General features: G+C 43.9%; 1 protein-coding gene across 1 annotated transcript; it reads right to left on the minus strand.

Annotated features, from left to right (window-relative positions):
• Positions 1-6,977: 6,977 nt before the first annotated feature.
• Positions 6,978-21,744, minus strand: LOC146176208 (uncharacterized). The gene is made up of 5 exons (XM_084580934.1): positions 21,643-21,744; positions 17,162-17,291; positions 16,787-16,920; positions 7,922-8,039; positions 6,978-7,252 (listed from the first exon to the last, which is right to left on the minus strand). The coding sequence occupies exons 1-5, from the start codon at positions 21,707-21,709 to the stop codon at positions 7,015-7,017; spliced, it is 687 nt and encodes a 228-aa protein (XP_084437060.1). The 5' UTR covers positions 21,710-21,744; the 3' UTR covers positions 6,978-7,014.
• Positions 21,745-22,338: the final 594 nt, after the last annotated feature.

Below are 22,338 nucleotides of genomic sequence, written 5' to 3' on the forward strand. Positions count from 1 at the left end.
TCCCAAAAGGAAATGCAGAGTCGTTTTCCGAGCTGGTATGACCACAGCTGCAGCGGATGCCTGTGCTGACACAGATCCATCAGTGTATATGTGAATATAACTGGGATATTCTGACCAGATGTGTGCCAGAGTAAGTTGTTTGAGTCCACTAATTGGTACCATTGATTTCTTTAGTATTCCGGGAACACAAAGGTGCACAAAAGGTTTATCCATCGTCCATGGTGGTTGGGTGGGATGATATGGGAGGGCATATCCTGTCGGTACTTGCGACTGATGGCAGCGGAGTGCAGTTGTAAAACTTCAGTCCGGCCTCTCATCAAGAATCTTGCTGAGTGGGTGAAAACGGTGTCTTGTAAGTGCTCGTAAATATACACGAAGTGGTTCGTGTGACAAGTATATGGACATTGGGCGAGCGTGTGCCTCTTCAATTGTGCCTTTGTTAGAGGTGCATCTGGGCAGTCCAAGGCATATTTTCAGTGCCTGCGCTTGCACGCTCTCTTGCACGAACTCCCCGACCTGAAAGTCCGCAAGCAGGAAATGCTCATACTAGAGAGTACTGGGAGACTGTACCGGATGTAGCCAACAAACAGAGCCTCGTAAAGGCGTATTAAGGAGCGCTCAGTTGGACCCCATTTGATGCCAGCTATGTAACGAAGTACATGGCAAAAATTAATTAGCCTCTTCTTCACCATAGCAATATGTTTCGACCAGGATAGTCGGTGGTCAATAATTACTCCCAAGAATCTGTGCCTGGAGACGTATGGTATTACGACTCCATGAAGGGTAATCGGGTAGCGGCTGACACATTTTCCCGTAAACGCGATCACTGCACACTTTTCTGCCGCTAACAATAAACCTTGACGCCGCAAGTACGTCGATGTTAATGACACAGCTCGTTGCAGTCTCGCACGTAGTTGTGGGCGCGTCGAACCAGAGGCCCAGATGCAGATGTCGTCAGCATATGCACTTATGTGGATGTTAGTTGGCAGTTCACTCACCAGGCCAATTAGCGCAACGTTAAATAAAGTTGGGCTGAGAACTCCTCCCTGTGGAACTCCACGACCGACCTGAAAGTGGGTAGTATCTCCTTCAGGCGTAGTCATGTAAACAGAACGGCCGCTGAGATAGCTTACAATCCACAAGTACAGCCGGCCACCAACTCCCACGTCGTCAAGTCCATCAAGAATAGCTTCATGGAGGACGTTGTCGTAAGCTCCCTTTATATCTAAAAATGCAGCAGCTACTAGTCGACGGTGACGCTTTTCGTGTTCTACTGTCGCCACAAGGTCGATGACGCTGTCAATGGAAGAGCGTCCGCGGCGAAATCCAGTCATCATATTAGGATAAAGATCATTACTCTCTAGATACCACTCAAGTCTTGCCAGCACCATGCGCTCCATAACTTTTCCAACACAGCTTGCTAGGGCAACTGGCCGGTATGAGGTAAGTTCGAGAGGAGGCTTTCCAGGCTTCAAAAGAGCAACCAGGCGGCTAATTTTCCAGTGTTCAGGAACAGTACTAGAAACCCATATATCATTGAAATAATTAAGTAGTGCAGTTCTACCATCCTTGCCTAGGTTCGATAAGGTTGAATAAGTAATCCCGTCAGGACCAGGTGCAGATGAATGCCGACAAGAAGCAAGAGCGGCGTCTAATTCAGCTATTGTAAAGGGCACGTCGTATTGATCATTCGGCGAAGGTGGTGCAAAAACCTCTGAAATTGGTAACTGTGCCTGGTTTGTGCCCACAACCATTTTACAAAAATCTTCAGCTACGTCAACTTCATTGCGGCGTTGGTAAAGGGCCAGGGCACGAAAAGGGTGCCTTTCTCGCGGAGGTGTGCGCAAGCTTCTCGCAACATGCCAGATACGCGACAGGGGCTTACGGGGATCCAGTGATGAGCAGAACTGTCTCCAACGTTGTCGTCCTAACCTCTCCAGGTGACGCAAAACTTGACGTTTAGCTCGGCGAGAAAGTGCGAGATCTTGCGCGGATTTCGTTCTTCTGTACTTCCTTTCAGCCCGCCGACGGATCGCGCGAAGCCGCTCGAATTCCACGTCGATGCTGGACACTGACACCGGCACACTAACATAGCGAGTGTTCTCACTGAGAGAGGAAGTAATGAGTCCCTCTATTTGAGATGGTGACTGGAGGTCCACGCTGGAAGTCTCCACCGCTGCCCTAAAGGCGGGCCAGTCTGTGTATTGCACACGAGGTGAAGTGGCAGGTGCGAACCACTTGATGCATATGTACGTTGGTATATGATCACTCCCATGTGTTTCCACATCACTACACCAAGAAACGGAGGGATGGAGGTTTCTGGAAACAAACGCCACATCCAAACAGCTGCTGTAGGTTGTTCCGCGTAGAAACGTCGGTGAGCCGTCGTTTATATTGACGAGATCTTGCGTATGCATAAAGTCTGCCAGGTCTCTTCCTCTATTGCTCATTATTGCACTACCCCACTGAGGGTGGTGAGCATTAAAGTCCCCCACAATAATACGAGGAGCTGCACAACACTGGATTGTTGAAAATAGATATGATTTGTCCAAGCCATCCCTCGGTGGAATATAAGCGCCAATTACAGAACATACTCGTCCTTTCAGGGTTAACGTCAAACAAATGTAGTGGTTCGTGTTGTGGGGCTGCAGAGCATGGCGGACGTGCGCAATGTCTTGGCGTACACATACCAGCACTTTGCTTGTTTCGTTTGCTTCTCTAGACCATAGCAGAACATATCCAGAAAGGCGGAAAGCAGCCGGCATGTTGGGCTCACAGATCACAATCACAGGAAAGCGGTACTTCTGTACCCGCTGTCGGAAGTCACTCAGCCGACCAAGTGGTCGAAATTACTCCGTAGCCCTCCACTACGGCTCCTCTTTCTCTCTTTACACTTTAACTCCCACCTTCCTCCCTTCCCTTACAGCGCGGTTCAGGTGTCCACAAACTCGTGTGACAGATACTGCGCCTTTCCCTTCCTGTGAACCAATTATTATTATTATCTACGCGGTCACGTTGTCTTGACTCGCTAGCGGCGGCAGCGGCATCAGACTCGCTGCTAGCGCTTCCTCCGGCGACCCCTCTCCCCCCCCCCCCCAAACCCCCTTCCTTTCCTTGTGTTCTCCGGCTGCTCCGCGCTTCCTGCGAGGCTTCGGTTGCCAAGCGCTGAGCCCCGCCGGGGTGGTGCAGTGGCAAGACGCCCGACTACTGTGCCGGAGTACCCGGGTTCGATCCCGACCACGGCGGCTGCGTTTCGATGGAGGCGAAACGAATAGGCGTCCGTGTGCTGTGCGATGTCAGCGCACGTTAAAGATCCCCAGGTGGTCCAAATTACTCCGTAGCCCTCCACTACGGCTCCTCTTTCTCTCTATCCACTTTCTCTCCCACCCTCCTCCCTTCCCTTACGGCGCGGTTCTGGTGTCCACAGCTACAAGTGTGACAGGTACTGCGCCTTTCCCTTCCTGTGAACCAATCAATCAATCAATCAATCAATCAATCAATCAAGCGCCGGCTCGAACTGGGGGGATGAAAGTGGGGAGGCGCTGGTTACGAGGCCGACGCCGACGCAAAACCCAGGAACGAGCGCCAAAGAGCTGCGCTCTAAAAAAAAAGCTTAGGCCTGCTACTGGCTCTGTAGCTGAGCCACCTCCGCTGCCTCGTGCAGACAGAAGATTGATTGATGTATAGGAAGGGAAAGGCGCGGTAACTGTCTCACTTGTTTTTTGTGGACACCTCAACCGCGCCGTAAGGGAAGGGAGGAAGGTGGGAGGGAAAGTGAAAATAGAGAAAGAGGAGTGATAGTTTGGTTTGGTTTTGTGGGGTTTAAAGTCCCAAAGCAACTCAGGCTATGAGAGACGCCGTAGTGGAGGACTCCTGAAATTTTGACCACCTGGGATTCTTTAACGTGCACTGACATCGCACAGCACACGGGCACCTCTTCGTTCCGCCCCCATTGAAACGCAGCGGCCAAGGTCGGGTTCGAACCCGGGCACTCCGGCACAGTAGTCGGGCGTCTTACCACTGCTCCACCCCGGCGGGAAAAAATGATTTTATTTATAGGAAGGGAAAGGCGCGGTAAGTGTCTCACTTGTTTTCTGTGGACACCCCCACCGCGCCGTAAGGGAAGGAAGGAAGGTGGGAGTGAAAGTGGAAAGAGAGAAAGAGGAGCCGTAGTGGAGGGCTATGGAGTAATTTCGATCACCTGGGGATCTTTAACGTGCGCTGACATCGCACTGCACACGGACGCCTCTTCGTTTTGCCTCCATGGAAACGCAGCCGCCGAGGTCGGGTTCGAACCCGGGTGCTCCGGCACAGTAGTCGGGCGTCTTACCCCTGTACCACCCCGGCGGGGCCTGCAGACAGAGGAGAAAATAGAGAAGGAAAAAAGGAAGAGGGAAAGAAAGACGCGCGCCGCAACAACAGCCGTCGCCCACCACCGAAGCTGTGGCGGGTGAAATGACGGCCTACAACAGATAAAAATTTGGTGGCAGGCTAGCCCCTGACGCAGGTGGCGGTGACCTGCCTGCCCCAACCCCATCAACAGAGCTCGGATTTCACCGACGCCGTGTCATAATTCACCGTAGGCCCTCTCTCTCTTTCCTTCTCCCTCTCTCATGTTGCATTTTGCGTTCCATGGTTGCCAGGAAGGCTCCAATGGAAGGCTGCCTCGACCAATCAGAACGCCGCAGAAGCGGGACACACTTTGTCCACGACAGCATGAGCCATTAAAGGCTTTCGCCTTAAAATGCATGGGCCTGCTACTGGCTCTGTAGCTGAGCCACTTCCGTTGCCTTGTCAGAAGAGACGGTCAGAACAAAAAAAAAAAGAAATAATAAGGAGAGGGGGAGAAAGGGTAGCGGGTGCAATGACGGCCTACAACAGATAAAAATATGGTGGCAGGCTAGCCCCCTCCGCAAGCGGCCGTGACCTACCAGTACCAGCCTCTTAGGACCAGGACAGCCAGGTGCAGCCAACTTTATGCTGTGCGGCCATTTCGGGGGTGTTTATGGCGGTGATAGAGCCAGTGGTGCCATCTGACGGCGGCGGCCACGCTGCAAGTGGATCTCCGGCAAGAACTAAGTTGCGCTTCACTAGTCTGCATTATGTTTTCAGAAACTTGCTTAGTAAGGTCACTACGAGTAATGCTGGTCTTTGAGCAAGCGGTGGGCAGCCTCCTCAGTCCAGGAAGCCGTGGACTCGAGCCATCTCCCGAGTCCGGTTCACCAGACTACGCTGATCCTCCAGAATGGGGCTTGACAGCTGAGTCTGCTCTTCGATTATGGCCATGTTGGTTATAGTAACATTTGGTCCCTTGCATCCCCACACCATATACTGTAGGATGTTTAGTACGTTGCAAAATGCACATTCATATCTGTAGGTGGTGGGCGAGATTCTGTGTAGTAAAGTGCCGTGGACGTGGGCTGTTGGTTTGGATTTTTCGGAGGTTGACTCCTTCTTCTCTGGTCAGTTTCTTGTGGGGTGGGGAATATTTTCTTCTGTCAAGTTTGTAAGGGAAGTAACTTTTTAAAATGTTGAACGCTTCATGATTTTGCGTCTTATTTGTGCTCTCCATATTGTTCAATATTTGGTATATGTACTTTGGAAGCCCACAACCGGGATTGTGAAGCGCACATCGTAATTCTCCTTGTCTATCGTGTGGATGATAGCGATGACAGTGACGCTGCAATTAGTGATAATAACAATGATGACATTACCAATAATAATAACGGTGCATTCAGTTGATAATGATAATGAGAGCAAACGTGATGAACCGTGAACACCAGTGACGCTGAGCTTTCGTATTTCTGCAGTGTACGTTCCACAGTGCTCGCAGAATTTCAGAGCACAGCTCTTTGATGCCCATTCCTGCGTTTCGCGGCGTCGCTGTTTTCCTTCGTAACCAGCTCAGCAGCCGTGAGCTTCAAGGAAAGGTGTACATGACTTTGCCGACGCTGTCAAAGAGCAAGTAATTAACTAGTAACTTGTAAATAGTAACTAGTAACGTAATTGTCGGCGTCGTCGTTGTCCCACATAACCAGCTCCACCGCCAAAAAAGAATGGTACTTAGCATAGAGCGTCAAGGAAAGATGTGTAGGACTGTCAGCGCTATAAAAGAGGAACTAGTAACTAACTAGTAAGTAGTAACTAGTAACGTAATCGTCGGTGTTGCCGTTGTTCCTCGTAACTAGCTCCGCAGCCAAGAAAGAATGGTATATACCATAGGATAGTGTCAAGGAAAGGTGTGCATCACTTTGCCGGCGCTGAAAAAGAGGAACTCGTAACATATTTGTAACTAGTAAATAGTAAATAGTTACTAGTATCTAGTAACATAATCGTCGGCGTCACCGTTCTCCCTCGTAACCAGCTCTGCAGCCAAAAAAGAACGGTACCATAGGAGGAAGAGGAGGAGGAGGAGCAAAACTTACACCTTTTGCGTTACGTGCCAGATGTATTCATTTTGGTTTTCTAAAAGCACCACGTTAAGCTAAGTTTTATCTATGAGAAGTAAAGTCAATTTTCCTTGTGCGCCTCCGTTTACACACGTGGCGGGCAGGTGATAGCCCAATGGCACAGGATCTACCGTCCATGTTTTCTTCTCTTGAGATTGAGTGGCCGCTTGCGCATCCTAGTGCTTAACGTTTGGATCAGCAGCGCCCCTGAGTGGTTTTCCCGAGATATCACCATATTTTGTCTGGTGTAGTAAGTAGTTCGTGGACTTGGACACCAGGAGCTCCAACAATTCACTAGGTTTTCGAAACCTGGGGGCGAATTTCACCAGATGGCAACGCTGCTTCATTGCTAATTAGTATAAGCTCACCAATAGGCTCGCCAACATACAGAAACCAGAGGAAAGTAGCTTTCGTTATGTATACCCTGGTGTAGCCGAGCTAAGCCACTGCCAATTTTTTTTTTAACCATATGTGGAACCAGATTAAGAGTGTAGGTTTGAACATTAGTCAAATATGGCCATAAGTAAATGAGGTCAGCTGGCCTGCCAGCGCAGCCTGCGGTGGTTTATAGGGCCGTCCAGCGCTGCAACAACACCAGCAAGAGAACTGCCAGTGGCTTCTGTGCTTCCAAAAAGGCTGCGGCCGAATGTGAATTCTCTGGACCTTCGGGGGAATTCTTGCACCCATAGAGAACCGCCAGAGTATTGTAGGCCTTGGAAAAAGCAGCTTTGGCGTGTTCGAGTGGTAACTGGCACGAAGAGTTGAAGCCTGCCTCGTAGCACTCGGTTACTCCTTCGTATTCACTGAAACGAGGCGAAACGTTCTTCAGTTAACGGGTTGTACAAAAATGCTCCATTTCGGCTGTGAAAAATGGGTAAAAATGGGCTCCGCTGAACGAAATTATTTTGTTACTACTGTGACTGAATTAATACTGTTTGCTAGGATCATAAATAACATTAACAAAAGCACGTTCTCAAAATCATCTTGAAGCACTTATGACGTCTCTTTTAGTTAACGTTGCCTTTTTTTCTGATGGTTATGTAGTGTTTCACTGCAGTACAAGGGCAGAACACCGTATAATGCCTATATACAGCCCTACTCTGACCTAGGTATTCGTATCAGGCTATAATTTCCGCATTTCCATACTTCGTAATAACTACGCGATTATGACCAAAATGAGCAAAAACAATTTATATCAGGCTTGCAGAACCTCTAGACTATCCGTTGTATCATTCTGAATACTAATACAGACACATTGGGTATTTGAGAATGTTTCGGTTAAATTTTAAGGATAGCTACCATCTCCGTTATACTTGGGTAAAAATTCTGAATAATATTCATTAAAATATGGAGATTGGAAGAATAAGAAAGGCATGAACTGAACCATAAATTTAGGTTTGATTGATCTTACCTTATTTTGCTTAACAAAAGGACGCGGCAAGGAATGATCATTCGGTGAATGAAAAACTTACTCGCAGAAGGGATGCCGCCAAGGTGGCCGCTTCTTTCCCGGTTCAGACGGAGGTGGTTGTGTGCCTAGACAGGCAACAAGCTTTTTGCGCACAATACACCGTGAGGCAACTGCAAAACCTGCGGGGAACATGATGGTTTAGAATGAGAAAACAACAGCTTTACGTGCTTTTTTCCGATTGCACAACATTATGCTATTGCAGAAAACATTCCACAGTGAGGTGAGTTGTGTTTCTTGAGAGGAAAACCTTATATGGCTCACGAGGCGCCAAATCTGAGGCCGAAAGTTGGCTGCAAAATGCGAGCACCGGGAGCGGTTCCAGTCACGTGACAACAGCATCATGCTTTATTATTAAGTTCATGGGTTAATGAAAAACAATAACCTGTAACGATAAAATTGTCGCTGAAAAAAAGTTACTAAAAGTAAGAAATAAAAATAAACTGACAAAAATAACAAATATAAAAAGGAACCAATTATAAAATATAAACAGCATGATAAAATAATATAATAGTTGTTGTCGTTTTGAAAGCGACGAAACGTTGAAAGACCTAATAAAACGAAAGAAGGATCGGAACTAGCTTTGGCGTTTCCACTAGTAAGGAGACTTATGTTCATCCCTGAACATTTGTTAGATATGTAGTGTTGGAACATGGATGAATAGTTTCTCTTTTTTGCTTGCGAATAGCTGAAGCAATCATTGCAAATGTTAGAAAATAAGACGTACTGTGGGAAGGGGTATTGCTTACATGTGTCTGCTGCATCTGTTCGGTATGAAAAACGGGCAGATGCTTACTATAAAAAATATAGAAATACTGCAACATTTTGCTGTTTAAGAATAATGTAAGCGAACAGACTGGACCTAAGTGTGCTCGCTTGATTAGGACTTTCGGACAATGCGCGCTTTTACCCGGAACGGGTATGTGACGTTCTTCACGCGGTACGAACTTTTTTTTTTTTTTTTTCAAAATTGAATTCTTTAAGACAAGTACAGACTCATGATTGATATGTTTGCAAGACACTAGTAGTCTTTTCTGTTTTGTTTAACACATTTTATTAACATGCAAAGAGATAATAGAGGCCTAATTGGGAGAAATATGCTGAGGGACGAGTCTGCTCGATCAAAACCTCGTGAACTAGAGAAATCTGATCAAAATAGTCGGAGAGGTAGCTGGGAATCAATAGTTTAGGCCACCTTCTAAGTGGCAGATCTATTGTCATAGGGTTATAAAGTTTTTCTGTAGTTCAATGATTGGCTAAGACATTAAGTTGTTAAAAGACAACAGATGAACTTGTAGTTGTACCAATTATCGAAATAAATTGTAAGATCTTTTCTTTTCTGTAATGAGTGGAATACGATCTGGGATGAAAATGACATGGTAGACAATGTGATGATGAATTTCTATTAATATTTAGACGAGTGCATACCATTTTGTTGCAATTCCTGAAAGAACAGCTTTGGCAGTGGTTGACTTAGAGAACACTAAAGCACACACTTTATATATGTTAAAATAGGGAAAAAAAGATATAGCTTTCCGAGAAATCAATCGGCGAGAAAGTACTGCAGTTTCGCAAATGACGCTGCGGCATGAGCAAAAGCGTCTGACAAGAGCGGACGATATTTCATTTGTACGCATTTTGCTATGCTAAACTAACTTCCCTGTGATGTAGCACAGAAGAAAGTTTCCGGGTCGGAAATATTAGCGTGGACTAATTATATACAGCAGTATCAGCATATCTGTGGTTATGAAATAAGGGATGGCAATTCACATAGCAGCAAGATATGTTGCAGATCTTCAGGCCACGCTCCTCCGAAAAATGTATAGATTTATGCAAACTATTCTTAAGAATGTTCTCTCAATTAGTGTTAACCGATACGGAAATAATAGTTCTAATGCACTAATGCTAGACTTCCGTGAATCTGATGTTAGACTTCCGTGAGCTACACCAATAGGTTATGGTAAATAGCGAAATTAAATCTAAGGAAAAAATTGCGGGGGAAGTCTAGGACCTACAGGTGACCATTTACTACTGCTTAATGTCGCAAGAAATTTAAACCAAGCTCGCAAATAGAAATAAACGAAGACAATAGTATAGTTTAGGAAGTGATCAGAAACATATTACTAAGCAGATGAGGGCCCTTACTAAAATAGAAGTGCAGTAAAGAAAACAAAAAGGAACGCAATTTTGAACGACAAAAAAATAGCGCTAATATAAGAAATATGGGAGAGGCCTTCGCCCTGCCGTGGGTATAATCAGGCTGATGATGATGATGATGATGATGATGATGATGATGATGAAACAAGTACTGAGGAAGCAATAGAGAAACACCTCAACAAAACGTGCGATGATAAACTCCTAGAACTATTCATAAATACGAAAATTATGGACGTACCGGTATCAAACCGCTGGAATGAAAAGAGGAAGGCACTGACCTGGTGGAAGAAGAAAAATAGGGAAGTAATCGAACAATTACGGGTAGCTTCAAGGGAACACCAGGACGTAAAGTTAGATAATTACTTATATGGGGTTTTATGGCGCGTAAGCAACCACAGCTATCATGCGCCGAACACAGTATTAGGTGTCTGGATTTGTACAGTTGGCATAAAAAAATGGAATTCTTGAGAAACGTTAAAGCTTCCGGAAAATGAACGAGTGCATGTTCTCCTAAAAACACTGCTAGATGAAATGGGATGCATTGACTGTAAAACAAGGGGACATATTTTTTCCTTAGGTCTTCGAATTTTGCGCATGTCATTTACAGTGCCCTCATCACCACAGAATTCACATACCGGTTTATCTTTCTTTATTAGCAAAAAGCTGCGTAAGCTGTTTATGCCATACACCTATACGGCACAATATACTTCGATGAAGCTTTCCTGATGTTAACACGATTTCCATTCCCCTAATTAGGGTTTTATGGAATACAGCTTATTGTTTGTTTCATTTTTGCAAGCAACCTGCCATTTGGCTCTTAGTTTGCTGCGCATAACTTCATGCAATCCCTGTGTGGCATGTTCACCTGTTTTATTTCCATTGTTCTATCAGCGCATGCTTCTTCTCTCTCATTATCTCTATCCCTATGTAGCTAGGGACGCAGCAGAAATTTATAGAATGCTTTTGTGTCGTCACTTTTACGATGCCACGAATTACGTTTCCTATCAGTGGCTGGATAGCATTTCTAGAGGTTAATACAGTGAGCACCTTTAACGAGCATGAGTAAATAATGCTATTTTTGGTGTTTTCTTTCTTTACTTTCATCATAGTGACATAGATTGTATAACATTCTGCTGTAAAAACTGATGCACACTATGGCGTAAGAACGGAAATCTGAGCTAGTTGGTGCATTGCAAGATCAAAAAACAGCGCGGATACTTGGGACAAACAGAGAGGAGAATAACGGACAGCGCGACTATGGCAGTCGCGCTGATTTCTGCGCTTCGTCCTGCACTTCCAGACTTCCGACAGGAGGCAGAGAAAGCAAGGCGCAGTTATTTCATGAGGAAAAAAGAAGATGAGAATCGTATCGGCAGACGAAACTGGAAGTATACACGGTTACGTCCAATGTAAAATAACCCAAATTGAAGATTTAACGTAGTCGAAAGACGATCGGATGGCTGAACTTCGCGACGCAACTGAAGACAGACTAAGCAAATTCTGGAACTGAATAAGCCGGCTAGGTAAAACAAATCAAATAAACAAGGAACAAAATCCAAGATGCCGAGGGAAGATGTTTAAAGGGAGCAGGCACTGCGATCTACATTATGTCAGTATTAGGTGAGTCAATTATAGGAGTGACGATATTGTAGCAAAACTAAATGAGACAGGAAGAGAGGACAGCACGATAGAAAGCGGCTTAGATATGCGCATTTTGAGGTGGAAAAATCGAAAACAAAAATATCTTCAATTCGTTATCCGCACCAATGGACGAAATTATAATCAAGCTGATTAATGAAGTTGGTCCAAGAAGCAAGGAAACGTTGCTAAAGGCATTAAGAAGAGTCATAATAACTGATATAAAAGGGCAGGAGATAGAATACACATAAAAACTTGCAGGTTGTAAAATTAAAAATGTTATCTTGAGCAGAATGCAATAACAAAGTCGGAGAACTTCAGAACTGGTTTATAAATATTGGGTGCTTAGAAGATAGTTAGTTCCTACTTACCCAATGCACAGAAATATAAAAGGTGGTGACCAGACCTTTCTATGTAGCTATCCTGGATATAAAAGGGGCATACGATAACGTAAAGAGGGAACTCTTGTCGAGAATACTAAGTGATATTGGTGATGAGAAAATGAACATCCTACCGGAAATATACCGAAAACATAAACCAAAAATTACAAGGGAGGAACAACGAGTACGGAAACTGTCGAGGCATGCAAATAGTTAAGACAAGTCTGCCCTTTATAACCAGCGCGGTTCATGCTTTATGTGCTAAACACGGAACAAAGACTAAAAGAAAGTAGTATATGTATTAATCCGCCATATAGATTAGGAGCAAAAGTCGTAGAGCAGTGCCTCACATTTTAATACATGCGAACGATATTTTGATATTAGCACACAGCCAGGAAGATTTGCAAACTCTAATTCTTGAAGAGACGAAGGAGGAACTCTAGGCTTCAGGTTTAACGCAGTTAAGCTGATAATTTGCAACGGTTTAAAAAATCGGTTACTTAATATACAAGGTCACGAAACACTCAGAGTGGCAGAATACAATTACATGTGGACACAAGTAATCGAAGGACCTAGATACACGAAAAAAGATGAACAGTCAGTTAGGGCAAACGGCGAAAAGTTACCGGGACACAAAATGTGGGTAATGGGGGGGGGGGGGTGCAAGCAGTTATCAGGTACTGAGAAGTATTGGGAAAGGAATAATGATGCCAAGTCCTAATATCGGCAATGCAGTTTTGGGCCTCAAGGCAGATAGAAATATGTCAGAGAGCTATTGAACGATTAGCACTAGGCTTCCTCGGCAAAACCCCATACGATGCGGCACAGGGTGATACTTGGGCTGGACACCTTTCGAAACACGGGAAGCTAAGAGTAAAACATTATATGAGGAACTCCTGAGGGAATTGGGCAGAAACATATGGGCAGCAGGGGCGTAGCTAGGGGGAGGGCTTATGGGGCTTCAGCCACCCACGAAATTTTTTCGTACTGTCATACACCGCAGAGCAAAACAACCACTACGGCCGGAAATCAATCTGGACTTTCGTCTCCAGTCTGTCTTTTTTACGCTTGAAAAGAGATTTCGGCGGAAAAAAGAAAAGCAAAAGATGCATTTAGTTTTCTGAAATTGTTCATCGGGCCATACAAACGAGACAAATCAGATAAGCTGACTGATCACGCAGAGATGGGATGCATGTAGAAAAAAAAAAAAAAAAAAAAGGAGGGAGCGTGACACCACATGCGCAGCCTCCGCAGGCCAAACTCGATCTTCTGACGCCACACGGTCTTCTCCCTCTCGTTCCTCTTGTTCGCACTGAATCTCGGGTATTTTTAGCCTCTATGTATATTCCGGTAGAAAGTCTGTCGAAGTGGTCTGCTGAGAGTCCTCGTCTGTTCGCGACAATTCAGTTTATTAGAGTGAAGATGCTGCATTTTAATCAAAGTTATAAGCACAGTGGAGAGTGCAGGCAATCATTTTATCTGCAGGTCCGTCAGGAAGACTACGTATTGGAACTAATGTTATTTGTATGGCTGGAAAACTAGGTATGATGATTTTTTAAGGTTTGCATTTGCTGATTTAAACAAAAGATTTTCGTCTAAAACAATACATGCGCAGGATACCCAATCGAACGAAAGCCCCGGACTGCACTATTCGTCCGCGCAATATTTGCATCCCGGCATGCTGAATTTATGGTGCAGTTGAGAGGCGACAGGTTGGTGACAGGTATCTCGAACCGGAGGAGGCTGAGCGGGTCTGCCCCCCTCGAAAAAGAATTCTAGCTACGCCACTGATGGGCAGCTAAAGTATTTAATCACCTATAGCTATAATCGTTGACTCATAATATAGGAAAAGAAATAGAAAACAATCCTGTAAGTATGCAGGACACAAGTACGGGTAAATAGTGAGCGTTAAACAGCATGTAAAAACAGAAAAAAAGTCGATAAATTTAATTGAAGAAATGAGAGTGTAGAAATATATTTAAATTGTAAAATGAAGTTCAGGGAAGAACCTTTCTTTAATAACGTAGGAGGCTGTGCTCTACATTTTGCCTGCGAACACACAACTATAAAAGGAAATTTAACTTAAAAGGTGACACATGTGCAGTGTGTTGTAAATTCATGGAAACAATTGAACATCTTGTACTTGAATGCGATGGTACTTATCCGGATGTAGATATAGAGACAATCGATCTCCTTGAGGCACAATAGGGTTTAGAGATAACAGTGATCGGATGAATGAATAGGCAATGGAGGTTAGAAAAAGCGGTCGGAAGTCTGCTGGCTGAAAACAGGGACGTGACATTAGGTTAGAATTGTAGTAATGAAATGTATTAAGTGATATGCCGAAATAGTTGAAAAATTTACAGGAGCATTCAAGCCATGCATAGAAAAAGACTAATAGCAGGGGTGTACTAAATCAGCTAACGTGCAGAAATACGAGAGCACTGTCATTTCCGTACTTAGCTCCGTTCTGAGCCCAGCGTTTCTTTGCTCAGTACCGTTGCTTAGTTGGCGTTTCTATTTGGTCAAAATCAGTGGCAGTCTAAATTTTGGGGCTCAATGGAGCAAATTTTTATAACGACCCGCCCAAATTTTGAAGTCATCATCGAGTTGACCATTCCGAAATTAGGTTTCACACCGATTTTGGTCAAATTCGGACGAAGTCAAAATTCAGGAGCCCCTCTGGGACCAAATTTTGAGGATGGCCCACCTAAATTGGTGAATCACCACTCTGTAGGTCATACTGAAATTAGGTTAGACACAAATGTTGTTAACATTCTGTAGGAATCAAATTTTGGGCGTCCAGTTTGTCCCGCTCAAATTTGGAGGTCACCAAAGGTGTGGCTATACCTAATTACCAAATTTGGTATTATCATATAAATTGCGCATGCAATGGATTGCTAAGAATTTGTGTGAACACGCGCTGGTGACAGGCTTTGACGGCCTAACAAAATAAATGATTTGAGCTGTGCTCAGGGCTTCCACGTTAACTCATATCAGCTGCAACTTCCACCAATGGTAGAAATTGGACGTTTACTAAATGTTTTTTTGTGCTTTGCAACTGAGAATCATTATTATTGAAGGAAATATAGTGTGGAGTTTCTAGCGGAGCTGAAACTAAAGAGGCTGACGCCACTCAGACAGCTGCGACCTTACATGTCACCGCAAAGAACAACACGCCGAGGAATAGCCCGCAGACAAATGATTTAGTGGGACTACCCAATGCAATTGACCTTCCTAGGACGCACGCGCGCGCACACATCTCACAAAACTGCGACGGAAGGTCAAATGGGGCTTGCTACGCCGGCTTCGGACCGTTTCCCCTCTCTTTCGCCGGGTGATTGCGCAGCGAGGTGGCGAGGAAGAGAAAGAGAGTACAAGCAGGGAGGTCAGCCGGTTCTGGCTGGCGCAGGACTGACGCACGCCACAATAGTTCTGTCAACATCTTGTTTCCGAGCCTTTCTCTGTGAGTAACTCACAACATTTAGACATGTAGCATACGACAATGCCTCAAACATTTACTCTGAACGCCAGCGTTTAATTATTGCCAACACTCTAGTATTCTTATTAAAATATGCGCGCACAAATGAATGTCAAATGTTGGCAAGCGCTGGAAGGCCCGCTACAAAAGGACGGATTCAGAAAAATACAACTTTATAATTAGCCCTATTATCATACGTAAGCCAGGTGTCATCAAATTACACGAAGTTTAGTTCCCCCAGTTTTAAGGGAGCGCTGGAGTTTCCATGAACGCCATGTTTTGAACCTATGGGCATACTACTACTACTACTACTACTACTACTACTACTACTACTACTACTACTACCACTACTACTACTACTACTACTACCACTACTCACTACTACTACTACTACTACTACTACTACTACTACTACTACTACTACTACTAATAATAATAATAATAATAATAATAATAAATTTATTCCATAATGAATCATGTAGACAGAACATGCCCACGGGAAGAAGCAAAAGGAAGAAGCTGGTGACATACTTCCTGACCAGGCCTCACCCCGGGTCACACATCAATGGCAGAAGGATGGACAAGGTCAGTTTCACGAAAACAAAACATAACAAATAAATAAACTCAATAGATTATATTTGGCACTGAAAGAAATTAATCAAGAACCATGGCATCGTAAACAAGGAAAGTACATCAGTAACGCTACAATTCGCGACACAAAATGAAACAAAATAATAGAATAAGACAAGCACAACATCTCACATCTCGCACCTTGGAGCCTTAATTCGCTACGACGGTACTTCTACCTTTTCACTGGCGGCAGTGCAAGCCCCGCTTTTTGTCATTCGTGTTATGTCGGCCTTTGTGAGTCCATAGGGTACAGGGAACGTACCAATAAAACAGGCAGATAAATTACAGTGATACCAGCACAGTATCGGATTTTCTTCGATCAATGGGTTTCTGTGGCTTTAACGCTGGTTCTAATGCTTCTAATGCTAACACTAAAAACTGGTAATGATTTCAGTGATAGCATTAGTCTAAATTAGCGTTTCTTCATGCTCAGCAGGATTTCGAATTTACCACGGTCGGGTATACGAATACGTGTCATCGCTCACTCAGAGACCTCCTTATTTGTGGCATGTAGTAAACGTATGTCTTGCAATTGAAGCCTGCACGTGTGTTCGACTATGGTACTAAAGCGGATGATACTCACCTTTCAAAGGAGTCCCGTCACACACGATGTCTCGCGTCGCTTCATAGCCCCATTCTCTGTGTCTGAGGTTGGACCTGACTTCATCGGAGCAATCAGCGAGCTTCAGGTGACAAGGAGACTTTCTTGTGATGTTTCTGCGAAGAAAAAGTGCCATCCTTTTTTTTTTGCTACAAATTATCTGGTTAGTATCTGAAAGGTGGCAGTACGAATAAGCTGTAAATTCTTTTTTAAGGCAAATTCCTTATAGTATTTGTGATTCCTGCTTTTGTATAGTTGCATCAGAAATTCGGCCTAATTTGCTTCTTCTTGAAATATAAACATGTTTTCTGTAATATATGAAAACAACAAACATCTCGCTGACAAAGCAGAGTTTACCTGCAAGCTTGCTTATAAGCGTCCTCATCATATTCGCCCTCTAGGTTCGGGCGAAACAGAGGGTCCCATAGCAGCTGGCTGTACCTGTCGTAGCATCGACTCACTGCTCCCCGTGTGCAGGGATCAAGCCCTAAAGAAGAAAACATGGAGGTTCTGATTAAAACAGGAAAAAAGAAGCGTTTTCTAGAGCGCGCGTGCAGTCTACAAAAACCCTTTGCTGGGTATTTGAAAATTTTGAACAATTATTCAATGTAAAAGCATTTCTAGCCCCATTATGCCTAAGTCTATTTGGCGCAATTGATGTTATAGTCGTTGTTTTCAACGCTGATGGTACGCTAAAAAGTGGCGACGAGTGGGATGGCCGGCCGGAAATGCGGATTAATCCATAAAATAAATTTTTATGCACAACGGTTCGAATCAAGGAGTTCGGCGTGCCAGACGTTCACGAAATACATAGGTCAGAAGAGGCAGCGGTCTGAAACGTGTTGTAGGGGCACTTAGTGAACGCGTTGTGGTACCACGTACCTTACAGACGCGGGTCTGAAATGCTTGCTATGGTTATAGTAACAATAATCGTTGAGTGCAATCGAAGAGCATGGTGACTAGGCCTATGCACTAAATGATGATGACAGGTCTCGAGGCAGTAGCATTGCGTTAAACAATTATGAAACTTCGTATGCACTTTGACTCGACAACTGCCATCGCTTTGTAGAGGCAAGGTGTGAATATTGCCGGCCCGGTGTGCACCAAAAAGGACACTCAATATAATAAATAATTGGAAGGAAAAACAGCGCAAGAGACAAACACCAGAGCAATGAAACACAAGACGAGACAGTCCTAAAAATGTGGCAAAAAGATATGGCATAGAGATTGTTTTTTCTTCACCTAAAAAACTTAAAAGTGTTTGTGCGATTTTGGAAAGAAAAGCTGAGCATCAGAAAGAACATGAACCAAACGTGGGGTTAAGCATGAAACAAAGTATGTGCCGTGTGCAGAAGGTGTAGTCTACAGAATCCCACTGTCATGTGGACAATTGTATATTGGGCAGACGGGGCGGTGCATTAATACACGTTTGAAAGAGCATGCAAATAACTTAGACGCTAACAAATCTACTAATCGCGTTGACCACGTCCGTGACTGCGAATCTTGTTATCCTTCACTGCACTATTCTGATATCCTCTATAAGCACCCGGCCCGCTTAACACGTGAGATAATGAAGGCCTACCACATGAAGAAAAAACTAGGTTGCGCGCTAGTAAGCCATCCATTTTTCTGCATGAAAGCGAGATTGCGCGCCTGCATCCTACGTAGCAACACGTGTTTTTGCTTGTCCACTTCTTGATAGAGTGGTCACTTTTTCAATATATTGTGTTCCCTCTTTGAATAAACTTTCAGTTGTGAGTGTTCCATCAACTCGCCCATTTGGCTATAGTGATAATAAATAACTTTAATGAAATCAGAGAGCATTGCAGCGAAATTATTACCTCACAACGAGAGATGCTTTCTCACTCTCACGCGGAAGCACTCTTCAATGCGTCTATTGAATTGTTTTTAATACACCACACACTCAGTTTACGGGTGCGTTTTTTTGTACTTTGGCACTTTGTTGGCATGACAAAAATTTGGAGGTCACCTTTATTGATTGTGATCAGCCTAGTTGAAACAGGCAGGTCGAACTTCGGGAGTAGATAACCCAAATTTGAGGTGGCCTGGCTGCATTTGTAGGTAATGGTCGTGTTTGTTGTAGTAGAATTAGGTTGGACATTGAGTTTAGTTCAAATCAGGAAGGTCGAATTTCGAGGTAGTGAGCCAAATTTCAAGATAGGTCAAACAAAACTTAAAAAATCACGATCGTTTTTTGCTGTATAAAATTAGGTCAGAAACCGATTTCGGCGCAACTTCGTAGGCCTCTATCAACCTCGGTCTAGTAGAATATGATTGGTGGCTTTGTTGGTGGCGGTGAGTGCTTTCGAAGAGATATATTAACACGCCAGTGTTAATTAGGTGTGAGTCTAATGAACTATAATCCCGAGAATAGGATGAACATCATGGACTGCCTAAGAATGTTGGACTTTTCGATGTCTTCTTTAACCCCTAGTTACCAGTGCTAGTACGCACCTGAAAATGGCTTTGAAGGTTGAATGGAGCAGCTTGATTTCAAGTTTTGCAAATATTTATGTTTTTAATTACGAACTCTGTATAAGACAGATTTACGCGCCAGGATCTCATCAGTAAATACTGAAAACAAATTGCTATAATAGAGATATGCACACTTGATTTATAAAACCAGAATCCTATCGCTATGAATAAAATTTATAACCGGATTATATTTGGGTTCATAAGTCGCGAGATATCACAAATGTTATTATTCTTGCATAAAAGATCGGTTGCAAGCGCGAAAACGACTTCCTTAAGGAATTTTTGGCAGCCGCCGTACCACTCTGCATTTTTCCAGCGCCCTTCGAAAGTCAACATTGTGTGCCTTCAGAGACGCCACCTCCTATTATTCAGTCTACAAATCTGCTCATTTCCCTGTGGCCCACAGGCGTAGTTCTATGTGTTGAAGTCAAGTGGAACCTTTGAAAATTTTCAATTGTTTTGAAAAGGAGGAGGTAATTATCGCCTAAAACCTCCACAATTATTGCGCACATTGTAAAATCGAATGGTCTACTACGTTACAGTTCTCCTTTGTTTCGTGCCAATATTTAACTAGGGAGCCAAAAATATTAGGAGATATAGATCAGAATAGAGCGTTCAGATTATTTATGGCGGACAAACTAATTTGGTTAGTGCACAGTGCAAGTACGAAACCACACTACTGAAAAAACTTTAAGGGGCAATAACCTCACATTTTCTCACACAATCTCACTCAATTCACATAAGAAATCACGTACAAGTCGCATATAATTGCATAAGTTCTCATAGTTTCTTGTACATTATCATAAATTATGTACGATATTTTATGATAATGATGTGCACCGTATGAGACTAAATGAGATGAGACGATTAAATGAGATTTTATGAGGTTATTGCCCCTTAGAGCTTTAGGTTTTTCAGTAGGGCATAGCTGAATTTATGATGAAGTATATTGAAAAAAAAAAAATAAAAATAAGGAGCCGCATTAAAAGAAAATCAAGGATGGATAAAAGAAAAGCTTCAGCCCCGGTATCAAGGGTAACGAGGCACGAGGAAGGAACGAGGACGGATAAATTTACCGAAATGGTTAAATTTTTATAATAACGCCCAGACCTAAAAAATGCTATTCATTTCTAAAGAAAAAGCAGGTCTGTTGCTGGGTCCGGAGAGAATAAAAACAATTGATACAAACAAATTTAGGATAACCACGTCTATTTCAACTGGAACTTCCTTTTCAATGCAATGTTTTCAATGCAATGCAATGCAATGGTGTAAGATTACACCAAATGAATCATTAATCCTCAGATCAACCACTCCGCTAGGAACTGAAAACACAAGGAAAAACCGCTGCATCTTCTGCAGTGGTTACGACTCTTAATCTTTGAGCGAAAGGACGCGGCCTCAATCACGAACAGCTTATCACATGAAATGCAGGTCGTTCGTACACTGTGCGATGTCTGTGCACGTAATGACCACACGTGTGCATACTCATCGGGCTTCTTCCCTGCGTCAACCACCAAACCACTGTTGATTTCTGACCATAAACTGGTTTGGTTTTGGGGTTTAACATTCCAAAGTGATCCAGGCTATAAGAGACGCCGTAGTGGAGGACTCCGGAAATTTTGACCGCCTGGGGTTCTTTAACGTGCACTGACGTCGCACAGCACACGGGCGCCTTGCTTTTCACCTCCATTGAAAAGCGGTCGCCGAGGCCGGGATTCGATTCCGCTTCCTTGGGCACAGTAGTCGAGTGCCCTAACCACTGCGCCACCCCGGCGGGGCTGACCACTCACTAATAAACTCTTAAACAACTTCATAAGATAATGTAACAAAATGCTACACTTTCTTCGTAATATTGTCGGCGAGCATTTAATTTGTTTTTATCAGTTTTAAATGCTCTACGTGAGCGCGTGACAAACTTGAATACAAATATACGAATTGTAAGATTAGATGTTATCTCTACGTTAATAGCGCTCTCTCGGATAATATCCATTCACCTCAAATTTGAAAAGAGTGTTCAGAAAGCTGCACTTGCTTATGTTAGTTACGCCACGTTTTACCGAAAGTAAGACGCACTCGATAAACGAAGTGAAAGCGACTGGAATAATTCTGACCTGCTTCTTAGTGCACTGTACTCAGGCAACATCACATTTCATAAGTAGCCTCTCGCAGCCAGTCCTAAGAGGACGAGTTCGTCTAGTGAACGTTAACTTGGCGCGCATGTTGGCTAGTTATGATAGGACATTTAAAAATAGTCCTCTGTAACTTTAGGCGCCACTGAAAAATCACGTAGCTACTAGCATGACGCTCGTTTCGGTAACAAAAGTTTCCATCAACGTACTAACCTTGTTCAGATGTAGCGAATAGTAGGCCGCCAAGTAGTAACACCATCACGGAGGTTTTCCCAGCCATTATCAGAAACAGAAACAATGCGTGCGCTGCCACGGATATTTCCAGACTGGATGAGCCTGCCCATGCCATGCTCAGCACACGTGTGGGCGTCCTTCAGGCGGGTGATTAACCTCAAGTAAGTGACGCATCTGTGGGCGTTATTGATAGCATGTCTCGTTATCACTATTTCTCGCGTACTTTCCGCCCGTGAGCGGTTTCCTTCCTGGCTTTAGCTCAAGAAAATTGCACTCGATTGTGACATACCTGCCGCCGCCAGAAACACACTTATGTTTCCACACTGGGCTAATTCCTAACTGCCATTTTAGTTATGCGATTTGAAGGAAATTTTGACGCCCCTCAAAGCGAGTTGGTCCTATTTTACAGTTAACTTGTGTAGAAAAGAGAGAAAAGGGTATTTATTTCCCCGAAATGGTCTTGTTCTGGAGTTGGTAATTCATATAACAGCACGAAATTTCATATCCAATCTAATTAGATAATGGGCAAGTCGATGCCCACCTTCAAATTCGTATGGACTACACCCACAACTTTGCCCATTTAGCCCAAATGTTAACCTCGACAGAAATAGACAAGTTTGATGTCTAATCTTTCCCCTGTATGACCATTTCAGCGGTGTCCTCCAAGTTGGAATC

This window comes from Amblyomma maculatum, chromosome 10 (genome assembly GCF_055883805.1).
Source record: "Amblyomma maculatum isolate TAMU_Amacu chromosome 10, ASM5588380v1, whole genome shotgun sequence".
Classification (NCBI taxonomy): Eukaryota; Metazoa; Arthropoda; class Arachnida; order Ixodida; family Ixodidae; genus Amblyomma; species Amblyomma maculatum.

Bases quoted from the DNA above. Each gene is read 5' to 3' on its own strand.
- LOC146176208 (XM_084580934.1), bottom strand. From the start codon at position 21,709: ATGGCTGGGAAAACCTCCGTGATGGTGTTACTACTTGGCGGCCTACTA. The intron at 8,040-16,786 runs GTGAGTATCATC...TGTTCCCCGCAG, and splicing joins TGACGGGACTCCTTTGAAAG to GTTTTGCAGTTGCCTCACGG. The intron at 7,253-7,921 runs GTAAGTTTTTCA...GCCTCGTTTCAG, and splicing joins TGGCGGCATCCCTTCTGCGA to TGAATACGAAGGAGTAACCG.